The 16,691-nt window shown below is 48.5% G+C and overlaps 1 protein-coding gene across 1 annotated transcript in view; it reads right to left on the reverse strand.

Annotated features, from left to right (window-relative positions):
* The window catches only part of Prkca (protein kinase C alpha), a 389,175-nt gene that overhangs the window by 30,071 nt on the left and 342,413 nt on the right, over positions 1 to 16,691 (reverse strand). Inside the window, exons 10-13 of the mRNA XM_021214044.2 lie at positions 15,543 to 15,716; positions 13,343 to 13,434; positions 10,834 to 10,896; positions 9,861 to 9,999 (exon numbers count right to left, since the gene is read on the reverse strand). Coding sequence (XP_021069703.1) covers positions 9,861 to 9,999; positions 10,834 to 10,896; positions 13,343 to 13,434; positions 15,543 to 15,716 — 468 coding nt within the window. The remainder of the gene's footprint in view (positions 1 to 9,860; positions 10,000 to 10,833; positions 10,897 to 13,342; positions 13,435 to 15,542; positions 15,717 to 16,691) is intronic.

Genomic DNA, 16,691 nt, shown 5'->3' on the forward strand with positions numbered 1-16,691 from the left:
GAGGCTCTGTTCACCCTGAGATGGGCTTACGGGAGGTAACTGTAAAACGTGTCACCCACAGTGCCTGACTTCAGAAATGAGAACCAGGTATGTGGGAGAAAGATATTCAGGGCAGGAGAGTCAACCAGGCTCAAGGGAAGAGAGAGGAGACACTCCCTCAGGAGGGGCAGTCCTCGAAACACTCTGAACCCTCTGGAATGACATTCAAATCAACATTAACACTTTCTATTCAGCCCCTTGACAAACACTAGCTAATGACATATCAGGTACTACTTATGTAAAATCTGTCCTCAAGCAATTGGGCGAGTTCTTGTTACGGGACCCTCCCACTCCGTCTTTCTCCATCTGCCACTGTTTATGGCTGACAGGTCACATCTTGGGGTGTGAATTCTGCTAGACACCAGGGTTAATGGCTCTAACTGAGGAGGTGGATATGAAATGAGGACTTGGAAATATAATATCTACAATCACAGATATTAGAACACCACATAAGAAATATCTGTAACATTTGAAATCTCCAGAAGAAGTACATTGTGTGAAGACAATGAATATGACCAGAGTCGGAAGCCTGGGGATCACAGGGTCAAAATAACTTATTTTTTATTAAGACAAAAATGATGCTTCTGTCTATGACTGAAGAGAACAGGAAGTGTCTGTTTATTTGGGTGTGAATCGTCTTCCCACACAAAGGGAGGGACACTTGTTTTGAAAGCATGAGGACCCAAGGTCTACCTACCCACAGCCCCTGCACAGAAAGCTGAGTATGGCCTTGTGTGTGCCCTTAACCCCAGTGCTGTGGGAGGCACAGATGAGAGGGCAGTCAAGCTCCAGGTTCAGTGAGGGATCCTGTCAGGGGCATAAATCAGAGAGCAATAGAGCAGAGTGCTGGATGTCCTCCTCTGGCCTTGACTCGCAGGCTCACAGGCAGACACAACACCAATATGCTTTGAGTTGGTCGCACTGGATAGAACAGAAGCAACTGACAAGCCACAGGCAAGGGTTTAGGGCCTGCCCCTTTTGAAGCAGGGCAAGCTCATTCAAGTCAAACTTGGTGCCAAAACTTGTGTTTAGAAGAAGAAATTATGAATAACCCCCTCTTTTTGTTTTTTACAGATGTCACACCAAGTTCTTAAACGAGCAGGACTATAGCAAGGACTTAGCAAACGAAAAGGAAGAAAAGCCTGAAGCTGAGTATAAGTCTGTCTTCAGCATTGGACATTCCACAGGGCTACACGGGGCACAAATAATGAGCCTGGGATCAAACATATTGCCTTGATCTCTCTACCTCTTTCTAAGGGGCCGTGACATGGACCAGGGCAGTATCTTCTTTTCGGGATTCATAGCCAGGTATTCACCTCAGGCCCAGCATGGGACTCCCCTGTTAACTCAGAGAGCCATTTGAAATGTTAACTATACTTCAGAGCAGAGTAACTCCTTATACAAAGGATGGAAAGGAGTTAGGGATACATTTTATAAGAGCTTTTTTGTTTCCCTAGAGGCCTCGCATCCAGGAGTTCTTCTGAGATGTGTTTGGTAAGAGGGAAGCATGCACACTGAGAAGGGGCCTTGCTTGGGGAGGTCAGCACCCCTCTCCAAGTTGCTTTTCCCCACATGAACCAGGGAAAGTGCAACTGGCCTCAGAGGACTGGTGTGAGCTTAGGAATTAAATGACAGGCCAGGTGTGAGCGGGAGGTTACACACTCACCGGGTGTGAGCGGGAGGTGCACACTAGGAAACGAGTAACTGTTGGGTATGGCTCTTGAGACATTCACTTCGTCCCCACCAATACTCACAGAGTTAGGGGTGGGATACGGCTCAGAAATCCCTGGCCCATTTTCACGGGATTTAAATAAATCTCTAAATGAACAGCCAACTGATACAGGCTCCTGAGGACTGGGAGGAAACAGCCTCCGGGCGTGGAGAATGGGAGTGCTTGTGTTAGCAAGGCTTTTGGGGGTGTGATGGGTGCTCAGGGTGTCTTCTGAGAGAAAGCTATAGTACCCTTCTTCTCAGGACAACAGGCACTGCAGAGGGAAGCTGGGTTCAAAGTCCAGGGCTATCTTACTGGGGCCTTGGGACAAATGAACTAAATCTTAGTGCCAAAAATCCTTATGTGCAAAACAGAATTGATGACTGGGTCAAACTACAAAGGGAGCATGTGCCCTGGTCCAGGATGCAGTAGGCATTCACCAAGGGGCAGCGAATGCACTGGGACCTGGTTCTTTCTGAAGGTCACTGGGAGGAAGAGGCACACTGTCTTCCAGACCACGGTAGCATGGGTGGCACCAAAGGCTGAGGAGAATGAAGCAGAGTCCACCGACTCTGAGGCTGGGGAATTAGGAGACGGTTAAAGGGTTGTGGGCAGGCAGTGAAATACATGAGATCATGTACCCTACACAAGAAACAGAGATGTTCCGAGGAGAGTCACACAATTTAAGGAAGATGCCGAAGGAAAGCCTACTTTGGGCTCTTTTAAGTGTTTCTCTGAGGGAAAGCAAAGACTCATTTTCTCTCGAGTGCTGGAGTCTCTGGACCGTGACCCTGCAGACAGGGAAACGGGCTCCGGTAGAAAGAGCACCTTGCTGGGTTTATCATTTTCTTTCTTTAATCGAGCACTTATGGGCAGCCGTGGGGCCCATGGTCCATGCAGGCTGGGCTGCCACTGCGTTTTTACTGTTCTCTCTGTTAGCCAAGTGCTAATTTACTGCCTGACTGCTCAGCTGTGTGACTGTGGGAACTATTTTTTTTCATTGAGATTTTTAATTCTTTTTTTTTTAATTGTCTATACCCCCTCACAGCCCTTCCCCCAGGCCCTGGCTTTAAGTCTCTGGGATAGCTGGCTCTCTAGAGGAGCTGAGTTGATGTCCCATCAGCTTCCAGATACTTCCAGCTCACTGGCCTCTTTAGAGGTGTGCGGCCTACTCTCTACCAGCATCCCCATATTGTGATAGCCGCAGATGACCCTTCCAGTAACTTGGCTCCGGACTTCCTGATTCTATTAGCTCCAAGGCTGTGGGCTCTCCAACAGCCATGGCTGCGCCCAGGAAAGCAGTGTGTAAGAACCTCCTTCCCAAGCCACACTCCAGGCCTGGCACCCTCTCAAGAATGGGGCAGGGGAGCACTGAACAAAAGACCACAATGCTACCCCGTGACACAGGACATCCAGGTCCCGCAGAGGAACTGAGGGATAGGTCCTGACCGATGGAGCTGGAGGTACGCAGCTTTGCACAAGTTCGCCAGGACAGAGGACCAAGGTGGTAAAGAAAGGTTTAAAGGAGGTAAAAAGAGGGGGTGGGTGGGTGGAGGTATGTTGATGCCTGGGGTGAGATATCTGGGTAGGGGGGAAGGAGAGCAGCAAAACCCGGAGGACGGGGCGACTGGTAAGGTGAGGAACAGGAGCTTGTGTAGAGCTGGTCTAAAGCTCTGGCTAAAAGGGAAGCAGGGGTCAGGGGTCAGGGGTCAGAGAGGGAATGACAGAGTGGTTTAAATACATCCTGGTACTATACTAGTAGTACACCTGAGGCTGAATAACAGAATGAAAGGGTGTAATCAGATCACAGGTCTTAAGGTTCAGAACAGGGCACCAATATCTGCTCAGGTCTCTTGAGGGATTCCTTAGCCATGTCACATGGTGGATGAGGCCATGACCAGGGTGTATGTATGCGAAGAGAGTATCCACCCTGGCAAGACAGGGAGCTAGTGTGTGTATGCATGTGTGTGTGTGTGTGTGTGTGTGTGTGTGTGTGTGTGTGTGTGAGCGTTAGCAAGGTGTCCTCTCATGCTCTCATGGGATATGCATGTGAGTATGTGGGAGTGTGGAGGTCAGAGGACACTCACCTTGGTTTTGGAGACAGGGTCTTTATAATTGGGAACCAACTAAACCCTACAGGCACTACTACTTCAAGGGCACCCCTGCCTCAAGGGCAGTACCTCCAATGACCTAATTACATTGCATCAGGCTCACCCTCTAAAAGGTCCCCCCACTTCCCACTACCATCACATAGGGGACTAAGATCCCTTGAAGGACACATACATTTAAACCACACAGGGCTGACAAAGATCTTGGGGCCACTATGAAGGCATGGCTTTGCCCACTGGTCAGATTCTAGCTTCTCCACCCCCCTGGGGTCTTACCTGCTCATCACCTTCTTGTTCTTGAGAAGGAAGGGGACCAATCCTCATGTCTCCCATTTCTGTTCCTTCATTCAGCATGGCTTTTGCTTACTCATAGTCTCCCTGTCCCTTCCCCCTTTGCATTCCCCTATGTCTTGGAAACGTGCTCAGTTCTGTAGCTGAAATGTCAATGCCTTTAGTCGGCCTTCTCGGGGAGGGCCATATTCCTCCTCTCCATTTCTCATAGATTCCCCTACAGAGGTTCCCACGTGACTGCTGCCATTGACGCCCACTCTCTCAGGGGTCTCTGATCTCCCCGCCCTTACCCCCCGGGGTCCCAGCCACTTTGTGGATTGACTTGCTGATCCTCAAAGCTCCAGCAATCTGCTTCGCCTCTGTGCATAGCCTTGGCTTTCCCATGCCCTCCGGAACATTCCGCTATATAGAAAGGGAAACCTGGTCATTCCAGAAGAAAGGCCACAGCTGACGGCCCACTGGCTGGATCTCACTGGAAAGAGGTCTTTTACTATATCTTAGGACTACTTAAAACAATTAGGCAAGCTTTGCATAAAAGTATAGCTCAATGGCTATTGTGGCAGGAAGCACTGGGTTGTCACAGCACAGTCCAATGATGTAAAAACCATTCCCTGGGGACAAGTCTTCTGCTCTGGGGACTCCTCTAATCCCAACCTTGACTACACTTTGCCCCTCTGCTCCACGAAGCCTGCTATGTGGATTTCAGCCATGTTGGAGGTACTGTCATTGCCAACAGGAATCTGTCATTTTGAAATCCTTATCTTGCCCTGGGCTGTTGTCATCCCTCTGGTCTCGAGCAGGTTACCCTTCCTGGAAGAGCATCCCCAGAATATATGATGGAGGCGCCAGATGAATATTCCGACTGATTGGTTCTGTGTGCTGGGTGGTGGACTGCATGTCGTAGATTGCCGGTGGGTTCTAAGGGATCAGCTTAGCATCAGTGGCTGGCTAGAAAACCCCTAGATGCTGTTTCTGACCAAAGCTTAGTGCCTGATTCCAGGTCACATAAGGTTCCTAAGAGATGCCAATGAAAAGATGGACTATAACTGAATGCTCATGTTAAAGCATGCGTGTGTGTGTGTGTATGTGTGTGTGTGTGTGTGTGTATGTGTGTGTGTGCGCGCATGCCTGCGGAGGTAAGATGTTAACACTGTCTTCCTCAGTCTCTCTCCATCCTGAGACGGGCTCTCTCACTAGGATCATGCTCTAGGATCCTCCCATCCTTGTCCCTCGATCCCTAGAGTTACAGAAGTGTGCTTCTGTGGGTGGCTTTTATGGAGATGCAGGGGATCTGAACTTAGGTCTGTGTGCTTGAGTGGCAAGCACTTTACCCTCTTAGCCACCTCTCAGCCCCTGAATGCTCATTTTAACTTGCTTTTCTCCATGATCTTAGAGACTATATATATATATATATATATATATATATATATATATATATATATATATATATATGTGTGTGTGTGTGTGTGTGTGTGTGTGTATTGTCTCTGACATATGAAATAGAAAATGTACAGCCATTGGGGTCAGGAGATCTAGGATCCAAATCTAACCTTGCCTGTAACCAGGTGTGTGATTTGGTATAAGTCACGGGACCTCAATATGCCGATAAAGATGTGCTCAGGGGACTTGGGACTGAGCAGAGCCAACACATCATGGGAGCGGTTCTCTGGCCACTTAGCACATCCCCTCTGTTAGCAAGGCTTCAAGGATTTCCATGTGTGACACACGACAAATGGGTTTCCCTCCCATTGCCACAGGAGTACAGGGGAGGACACTGGCCGGCCACTTCACGGAAGGAAAGAAGAAGGCAACACCGATGAGGGGGGAGGATAAGGCATCAAGATTGACAGGAAAGAAGCCAATGGGAGAGGAAGATGGGAAAGCCCTCCTAGTGTGGGCTCTAAATAATGATACAGTATCTGTGGGGGAAAGAGGACCAGGAGCTCCCGACATCTTAGAAGGCAGGCGCTGTGAAGTGACTTACAGAGGGTGGGACTAGAGACACATGAGATGAGACTATGATCTTGTGATCAGCACCTCTTGTGCTGGCACTTGAGCCTGCAGAGAGGTGCGTGACTTGTGACTAGTCCTCTCAAGGACTCTTGCAGATTCGGAGAATTTCTGTTATGTTAGAGCAGAGAGAGCCCTCATGTTGGCTTCTAGAATTATTTTCTGATTAGTAACCTGTGATGATTTGTATATGCTTGGCCCAGGGAGTGGTGCTTCTTGGAGTAGGTGTGTCACTGTGGGTGTGGGCTATAAGACCCTTATCCTAGCTGCCTGGAAACCAGTATTCTCCTAGAGGCCTCCAGATGAAGATGTAGAACTCTCAGCACCTCCTGCACCATGCCTGCCTGGATGCTGCCATGCTCCCACCTTGATGATAATGGACTGAACCTCTGAACCTGTAAACTAGCCCTGATTAAGTGTTGTCCTTATAAGAGTTGTCTTGGTCATGGTGTCTGTTCACAGCAGTAAACCCTCACTAAGGCAACCCCTCTATGGATTTTCATCTTCACTCTCAAGTCGTATCTGTGAGTGACGTTCTTCACTTTGACCCATCTTCAACCATTAGGGAGATGCTACAGTATAAATCGATTTCAAGGTTTTTGAACAAATAGCCATAAATATTTTAGCCTTTGCTTTGCCTATTAGGGAAAATGCCATCTAAGATAATTATGTTGCTTCTGCCTGACAGGAAGATTTACACAGATGATAGAGTTAGTTTAACCCTTGAGCAAATTCTGAAACCTTAAACCTATTGGTTTTTCCCCTAAACTGTAAATGTTCTTGGGGCCATGTGTGTCAGGTGTGGAGATGCCCAGAGGAGAACTGGAGAGACAATCTGATGGTGGTATCCACTGATTTTCCCAGGCAGCATTGCCTGTAAATGCAGTGAAAGTCAACTGGACAGTGAGAGAAAGCTGGGCGTGGCTTGTGGCTCCAGGAATGTTTCCTCCCTGAACAGTCAGAACTGAAGGGGGGGGGGTACCACACTTGGTACAGCAGGTTTCCAAGAATGTAATCTTGTGCTAAGTTTCTAAGAATGTGGCCCATGCCTGTAATCACAACATGGGGCAGCAAGAGGTAGGGAAGGAAGGAGGCAGCCTGGTCCTCTATCCCTGCTTAGTTGTGATAAAACACCCTGAGAAAAAGCAGCTTGGGGGAGACTGCTTATTTTAGCACAGTTCCAGGTTCTAGTATGTCACTGTGGGGAAGTCAAGGCAGCAGGAACTCGAGACAGAGAGCCACACCCACGGCCAACAGCAGAGAATGGATGCATGCTTATCTAGCGCTTTCAGAGAACTGGAAAATGGAGGCTTCAGAAACCAGGGCGCTCTCAGCATGGGTACATTATTTTCTGTGCATGAAGAGTCCCCTAAATTCCCAAAGCATGCCTAGAATGTGTGTACGTGTGTTTGGCAGCAGAAAGTTTCATCCAAGTGAGTCCAGCCGAATGTCTTCCTCCCTAAAGGATGTCCAGGTTCTACTCTTCAGAACCTGTGACTATAATCTTGCATAGTAAGGACTTTTCAGATGTAACCCGAGGCCTAGAGACGTGGAGATGGATCCAGAGTATTTGGGGTAGGGGTGGGGGATAATCACGAGAGCTGCTGTGGGAAGGGGAGGGCTGGACTTGGGAAAACCACAGTGATCAGAAGATGCTGGCACTGCTTGGAAGGTGGAAGAAAACATTACGAGCCAAGGCACATGGCGTCAGTGTGGGAAGCACTGAAGAAACGGTCTTCCTAACGTGGGCACTGGTGATTATACCAAGCATGGAGACAAGCTTGCTCTTTTAGCCCCATCGACTGTCTTCCTAGATTAGAATCCTAACCCACATCCCAGAGTCCTCAACACTCTGACGATGCTAAGAAGTCATGACTGTGACTGCCGCCTCACTCCACATTCACAGGCAGGTTCTATACAAGTAAATCCCCCTAGCTCCAGAAAGAATGATATTGATCTTCTGACCATTAGAATGCTGCACTACATTTTTATATGTGTGCATGTGTGGTGCTAGGCAGGCCGTTCTGACATTCTAACACCCCAAACCCCTTACAGTAACATTTGGACTACTAGGTTCATGGTTATTGGTTACAATAGCAGTAGGGCATTCCTATAGTGAACAGAAATAAAAGTCGCTCCAATGGACAAAGCTTAATTATGTAGATGATTCCATCTGTGGGCGAGTGCCATCCCTGCATAGGGCAGACAGCTGAAGTGTTGCAGGCATGGGTAGGCACGAGTTTGATCGGCAGAAGCCTAGTCTTCGTGGAGAGGAAGTTCAAAGCCACCTTCATCCCTAGACACGCTGCTGCCTCCCTTTGTCATCAGGCATCCTGGGATCTGGTAGGATCTTACCCAGCGCCTTCTCCATACCTGTCCGCCATGGGCCTCGTTTTCACTGCACTTTAGTCTCCACATTTAAAAATATGATTGTATGAGCTCATAGGATGGTTGGACGTAGTAATGACCAGCGTCCCCCTACTCCAAGAGACCCTAGTCGGTTCAACACCAGGATAATGCCCTTGGCCATGTCATTCGAAGTCTGAATTTCTGCAGTCAGCTAGGTGGCTCAGTAAGTGGGGTTCTTGCTGCCAAGATTGCTGACCAGAATTCTATCCTTGAGACTCATATGGTAGAAGGGGAGACCTGCCTCCTTCCTCTCTGACTTCTATATGGGTGGTATGATATGCACATGTGTGTGTAAATATAACTTAAAAACTGAATTTATAATTAAAGTCTCTTTGCAGGTTAAACCACAAGCAAGAGCTCAGTTTCCCTAGGGGATAACAACTCCTGCCAGGTCAGCAAGGGGAGGCGTGAGGGTCTTCTGGGCGCTTTCTGGGGGCACTGCTTACTATTACTGACTTGAAGAAAGCAGGAAGGGCACAGAGGTTAAGAAACTGACCTGAGTCCCTACAGCCTGTAGTTAACAGCCATGCTTAAAGCTCACATGGGTCTGACTTTTGAACTGACCGTTTTTTACCACCCTTGTACGGAGGAGGTAAACTCATGGCCATTAGTGAACGGATGTGGGATATGCCAACAGTGGCTCTGTGGAGAGCGGAGGCTAGCCCACTGTCTACTGTGAGCCCACATTCCCTCAACGCTGGGGCAAGGATGAGAAAAGACTCCAGCATCCACGGGCTAGTTGTGGACAGAACATGCTACACAAGGGCCCAGAGCTGTACCCAACTTCTTACTGGCATATAGGAAGTTTCTTTACACACAATACTGATGACTAGGCACCTCGGCTCCTACTGTATATACAAGCCATGAAACTGACTATGCTTTTAACCACATCAACTGTGTCTTCCTTCGTTAGAATTACGGCACCCTGTAGACAAGCGTCCTCATTCAGGATGCTTAGAAGTCATGACGGTGACTACTGTCTCACTCACAGTTACAGGCAAATTGAATATATAAGCAAACTTCCCCAACTCCAGTGTCTCTGAAATAATTATGACCAGAGGCTTTTAAGAGAGATAGCTTACCACATGGCTGCCTCACAAATACACAGGACAAAAACAGAAGTTCGGGGAAGTAGGGCATAGCCTCGCCGTGTGCTGACGTCTGTTTCTTTTCCCTATTTGAGTGTCTTTTGTCTACTTTGCTTGACACTAGTGGTTGTGACCCACACATGACCTCGTGTGTTATGCAGGGTGTGTGTTTGTAGGTTGGCAGCAATGACTGGGGACTCTTACCTCTGGGGCAATGTAGTCTGGAGTCCCACAGAAGGTCCTGGTTGTGACTCCATCCATCATGTGTTCCTTGCACATCCCGAAGTCGGCAATTTTGATGTGCCCTTCTGAGTCCAGCATGACATTGTCCAGCTTCAGATCCCTGCAAGGGAGCAGGTGAGTGTCAGAGGCCGTGCCACGACATGGCTTGATTTGCTTGCAGCTGATGACATTACAAGGGCGTTTGCCTAGCTCGTCTCAGTGACACTCACATGCTAAGTCCTGGAGACCAGGGGCCAAGGAAGTACCATGTCTTTCTTTCTCCAGAGCCCGATGGAGAGCCTGGGATATGGTAAATATTTAAATGCCAAACGAATTACTGATTCCAATCGGGTCTGTGGCTACATATCCAGGGATTACAAATGACCAGGTTTGGGGAGATGCCAGACATTTGATTTATTAATATTTGACACAGAAGTGGGAATACAGACAGACAGACAGATAGGTATCCCAGATGGCAGGTTTAGAGCTATCTTCCATGTCTCTCTGTCCTGCCAGAGCCAATGTCTTCTTAATAATTCAAGATGCTTTTTCTTTTTTGGTAGCGGACTTGCACAGCAACTCCGGTGTACTTGATCCAGTAGTCCCCTGTTTCCCTCCCTCCCAGCTCCTTTGCCTGCTGCGATCCTAGACTGGCTATCTAGTTTCTGCTGCTCTCTGACCTCACCTCTGCTCAGATAAAAGACAGTGGAGGCACTGCCAGCAGAGCAGAGTGGGAACCGTGGACTGCAGGAAGGAGACATGTAACACCTCTCAGCCTAGAAGCAAAACAGTCACTCTGGTGTGCCCTGTGGCTGCAGGAGCAGGTGGGTCTCAGCAGGTCTGTGCTCTCATGGGTTGTGGACTCTGCATCTGAAGTCCCCACCACAGGATCTGTCCCTTTGCCCACAGGGGCTCCCCAAACCTCTCCTCTGTTCTATGGTAGGAAGAGACTCACCTGTAAATGATCCCTCTTTTATGAAGGAAGAACAGTCCGATGGAGATCTCGGCTGCGTAGAATCTGCAAAACAAAGTGTGCTTCAGACACTCATGCTGGGGCATTGGAGGGATGAGAGATGAGAGAGGAGAGATGAGAGATGAGAGATGAGAGAGGGAGAGGGAGAGGGAGAGAGAGAGAGAAAGGAGAGAGGGAGGGAGAAAGAGAGAGAGATTCTAAGGCTCTCTGAGATCACCCTTCCCATGTGCTTTCCACAGCTGGATCTGCATCTGCACCTGCCTCTTCATTTCTCCAGTTATAAAAGCTTATTTTTCATTTCTGGGGAAAGTGGGAAGCTCATTTATTCCCTACAAAATAATTTCTAATATAAAGATTTTAAAAATGAACACTGGTGAGACTCTCCTATGTCAGGAGAGTAGTTGAGGGGAGGAGTTTCTGTTCTCCAACACATGGATGAAGCAGAGCTTGTTGTTTGAGAGTGTAACTGCTCTGGGAAGACAAGGCCTCCGGTGTGCTGTACACTCTAGCTGCTTGCTGTATTCATTCTCTGAAGGTCTGGATAGAATAAATGGGACATGCACCATGATTCATGCCCGAGTTTGCCCTTTTAAATAATTCATAATAAAAACAGTCATTACCATCACTATAAAATCATTAATAGGTTAATATCTGGAGCTCGGATTAAATGCAGAATGATGTTTTAAAATTTGCATAGCACTGGGGAGCCTTTGAAGTCCAATGAGCCACACAAGTGCACGCCTGGGTGAGTACACCCTGGAGGCTTAAAATAAGCACCGTAGCTGCAGAGTGGAGGGAAGCCGAAGACCAAGTTCTTAGTGGGGGCTGGCAGGGAGGCCAGTGTAGGGCTGGGGCAGGGGTGTGGGAGGGTGTAGGGAGTTGGGGGGCGGGGGTGTGGGAGGGTGTAGGGAGTTGGGAGAGTAGGACCGTGGGCGAGTTTCATGTTATTTTCCTTGTTTCCTTTATTTTTAACTTTTCTGCAGCACAGAAATGGAAGGGCATCAGACGAGGCACCGTCTTTGTGACATAAGATGGCCACTCTGCTACCTTTAATTTTTTTCTGGCCTTGGGCCATTAAGCTTTATTTTACAATCTGAGCATCTCAGTGATCAGATACAGGTGGGTGGGGTAAGGGTCGGTGTTTCTAAAAGAAATACACTTGCTTTTTAGTAGAAATAAAAACAGAACCCCCCCCCCTTATTTTTTTAAAGCTTTTGACTAAGGGGCTCCCTATCTGCATCCAGTTAATCTTTCTAGAGCAGATTATCCCACACAGGCTCCTGGTTCCCGTGATTTATGTTTCAGGCCACACGTGGGCCTGGGTCCCGTTCCCATTTGCTGACTTGACTAATGGGCGCAGGCACACTGTGCCTCTGTGTCTAGGCCTGGAAAACAGCTCTCCACTCAGTTTGCTTCTGTTTAAGTTGCAGATTTCCTGGATCCCAGGAGACCATCCGTACCCCGCCCCCACCTCGCCCTCCACCCCGTGGATGGCTGACTCCTCAGGTTCCTGCCCTCTCTCTGGTCCTGCATTTCCACAAGTAAGGCGCATCCCAGTGTGATGTTCGAAGACAAGCTTCCCTCCTCCTGGACAGTGTCCTCCCCCTGGCCTGCGATGTCACTTTAAAGAGGTTTTCCTTCTCCTGCCTCACTCACCAACTTTGGCTTTTTCTCTTCCAGAATGTTCCTTGTAAATAAAGACCTACTTCCAGCTCCATTTTTTTTCTTCTCTGCGGTGGTCCCAAGGGGTCCCCTTGCACGGGCCCCTTCCTTATCTTTCCTCTTGTCTCAGCCAGCTGGCTCTGTCAAAACTTCTGTGGGATCAATCCCTTCTCTTTGCTATCTTCATAGGCTGTCCTCCCAGCAGGCTTTGCACTCATTTGTCCAGCCCCTCCCCCACCTCATGTTACCCAAGCTGCAGGCCATGCCCTGGACTTGGCTCCCTATCCTTTCCTTGGAAGGCACCTCTCATCTCTGGGCTGGGCATTCCCCAGTTTTGTGCTGCACCCACTCTCCGATTCTGGGGTATTAGTGGTACCCTGTGTTAACCTGCATTGTTTCAGCAATGTGTGAGAACTGTCAGATGGCTTTTTCTAATGAGAGCATGGGCTCCCAAACCCAAAGGGCCTCTCACTCCCTTTACACTCTTGTTGGATGCGCAGTAAGCGGGGAAGGCTCCCATCCATCTGAGTGTTAGTAGGTGATGGGGAGGCGGGCGTCCGTATGTCCAGTCTGCTGAGACTAGAATCACTGGTCCTTAGATATATCTATTATACACGGGTCCTGTTGGCTCAGCTGCTGCTCTGGGACGTTTCAGAGCTGAGACCCAAGTGAGCAGAGTCGCCCTTGGACATAGTATCTAGAAGGAGTTCTCAGTTGGGAGCAGAGTCGCCCTTGGACACAGTATCTAGAAGGAGTTCTCAGTTGAGAGTATGAGGCTGTTTGAATTTCAAGACTCAAAAAAAGAAAAATGTTAATAAAGATTACTCACACTGCTTGAGGCTCCTTAAATTTCCCGACTTGCTGAATGTGGTACATGAGGTCTCCGCCGTTGACGTATTCCATGACGAAGTACAGCCGGTCCTGTAGACCAAGGCTTACACGTAAGTAGGGTTCCTCTCCAGCAGAGTTTATCAGCTTTGCTTTCTTATTAGCAAACACAGGGTGACCTTGACAGATTTGCTCTTCATGATCTTTTTCCCGGGGTGGGAGAAAGATATTGTGCATCCATAAATCTGAAGGTGATGGCTGCTAACATGCCAGCCTTCTGGTAGTTATGCATCTCATTACAGTAAAGGCCTCAAACATTCTCTCCCTTCCCCCATACAGATTTCCCCATACGGACAGTTCATCTCTAAATTAGTGGTGGTGTGAAGACCCTATACAGGCCTGTCACTTCATCTTAACCCCTGTTATCGATGGTGCACATGTGTAAAAGATGGCTTGCGACATCCAGGAGCTATGCTGGGCTAATGCAGTAAGGTGCTTAAATGGATGCTTCTGAAAACACATCTCTTGGGTTAAATTGAACTCATAAATTACACACATGTAATGATATTTAGTGGGTGGAGGAGAGGGGTGCACCATAAAAGGAGATTTTAATCAATGTTCTTTTGCCTCCAGAATGTGCTCAAATATTGCCTTTTTCTTAATATTTTCTGTCACTGGTATGCTAAGAGCTGGCCCCACGGAGGGCATACATCACTGAGCCAAGTAAGTCTGCATAGTTATGAAGCCATTATGCTGGGACAGATGGGGACATTATGCCAGGCAGTTTAATGGGAGGATAACCAGCAGCACAACAGAGCGTGGTAAGAGCTGACCTCTGCTCAAGTCTAGAAAGCACCCCCTTACACACCGGGGCTATTAAACATTAAAGTGCAGCTCGGGGAGGGAGAGATGATGGAGCTGGTGTTAACAGCCCGGACGTGGCTGTGGGAACTCCCCGCTCTGGTTTCAATCCCTTCTTTGCAGTCTCTTGGCAGTCTTCCAGAGCTGCACCGGTGCCCATGGGGTCACAGAACGGGGTTGGGATTGTGTTCTCCCTCCTACCTTCCCTCTAGTTTCTCTCTTGCGCTCCTAGAGGGCTGGGGCCAACTGCGTGACCAGTGCAAGGCTGACACACAGCGGCCGGTGACAACATTGCAGGCTCAGAGCACGCCGTGCCCATAGAAATCCCCCATTTTGAGCATTTAGGGTGTTTCCCAAGATTTTAAAACGAGAGGCCTAAGCACGGATCGGTTTCCGACCACAGGGGAGTTTTACATGAGACAGTGACTGTAACACTAGATGTCAGGGGAGTGAGACGACAGCCACTGCTTTTGAAGGTGGGGCTTGGAGATGGGGAACCCCTCAGCTCGTCACTTGGCATCTTAGAATGTGGGGAGACCGGGAAGCCCCACAGCTGGTGTCTTGGTGATTTGAACATTTCTTTTACATTTTACTCTGCGCCTAAGGTCGGATAGTAGGTGTGGGTTGCGTGTTTCTCACAACTCCTCAGCTCAGCCTTCAGAGTTGGGAAGCAGCCGCAGGTGACAGGAAAGTGGAGGGGTGTAGCTTTGTCCTTAGAAAGAGTCTTCCGAATGTTAAAATCTGAATTTCACATGCTGGGAAATATTATAATCTAGGCTGATTTCTTGTGACCTTTCTCACAGCTCGCCGGCTGCTGGACAGGTCACAGCTCGCACCTCCTGCTGTGTCATTATACAGTGCTCGATCCTCAGGAAACGAAGCGTCCTGGCACACCAACGCTAGGTGTGGCAGCAGGATGGGGGAGGGGAAGGCAGGGCTGGATAGGGTGGTGCACACCTTTAATCACAGCATGTGGGAGAGCCCGCCTGGTTTGCTAAAAAGAGAAGGCAGGGCTGTGAATCTACAACTGCTTTGTGTAAGTCTTACCCAGGGCCTACAGGAAGAAGACCTCTCACACGCAGCCACTTGGGGGACCCTAATGGACACCCAGATCCTCCCATGTGCAGGCCCCTTATTTAAAGTGGTTTGGTATTTGTATTTAATCCGTGCCCACGTGCCCATGGACAGCAATCATCTCTAGACGATTTATTTCTAACACAACGTAGTCGCTACTGTAATGAAGGATGAACAGTGTGAGCTTGTTCCCAAAAGAAATGGGATTAAAGTCCTGAGGGTCTCGAGACCATGATGTAGTGTTAGACAGGAACGGCTGTCCTCACCACTGTCTGGAAGCAGGAGTGCAGCTGTGTCAGGAACGGCGGCTTGTCGAGCAGGGCCAGCACCCGCTTCTCCACCATGGTGCACTCCACGTCGTCATCCTGGATCACCACGTCCTTCTTCAGGATCTTGATGGCGTACAGTTCCTCTGTTCCCTTCCTGTCAGCCAGCATCACCTGGCGGGGGGTGGGGGGGGAGGGCAGAAGGAGAGAAGGCTCAACACTGGTGGGCAGACATCTGGCCCAGGGAGTGGGGGTGAAGGTTGTGTCGAACAGTGTCGGGAGACAGTTTGGCAACAGCTGGTGCAGATCTGTGAGTGACTCACGAAAAAATGCTAACACATTTTGCTGTGGTTTCATCATGGGTGGCATCCCCTTAAGTCTGCATGGAGAAGCTTTGCTCCTCTGTGTGACAAGGGTGGGGGAGTGGGAGACCCCGTAGGAGCCAAGGTCTGCTCTGGCTTCATTTCTGATGCTTTGATAAAATATGCTTGACAAAGAAATAACTTGAGGGATAAGGGATTCATTTCAGCCATCAATTCCTGGTTATAGTTCATCAGTGAGGAGAAGTCAAGGCGAGAATGTCAAATGTAAGAGCAGAGAGACATCAATATGTGCATGCTTGTGCCCTGCTCACTTGAGCAGTTCAGGATGGTTTGCCTAGGGAATGGTGCTTTGGGCTGGGTCTCTCCATATCAACTCATTTAATTAAGACAATTTCCCAGGCACACGTCCACAGTCCAAACCAATGTGGACAATCCCTCATTGAAACTCTGTTTCCAAGGGATTTGATCTAAGTTGTGTTAAATTGGCAATTAAAGCTAACCATCACAGGTCTTTAGGTTATTGAGGGTGTGCAATGCCCTCGAAGAGCACCATGGAATGAAGACCACATTTTTTTTTTCCTGTCTGATGAAATGATGGTGAAGTTTGTTTTGCCACATACTCCTACCAGGATGCACAGACTGAAAGCAGTAGGACCACTCAACCATGAACCAAAACGGACTCTAAGACCACCAGCCAAAACAACCCTTTTTCTCTTTATACATAAATGGCCTCAGGTAATTCATTATAGTTACAGAAAGCTGGCTCACATAAACTTTTGGATTTTTTTGTTTTTTGTTTTTTGTTTTCTGTTGTTGTTTTTTTTTT

The sequence above is a fragment of the Mus pahari genome, chromosome 14, assembly GCF_900095145.1.
Source record: "Mus pahari chromosome 14, PAHARI_EIJ_v1.1, whole genome shotgun sequence".
Taxonomy (NCBI): Eukaryota; Metazoa; Chordata; class Mammalia; order Rodentia; family Muridae; genus Mus; species Mus pahari.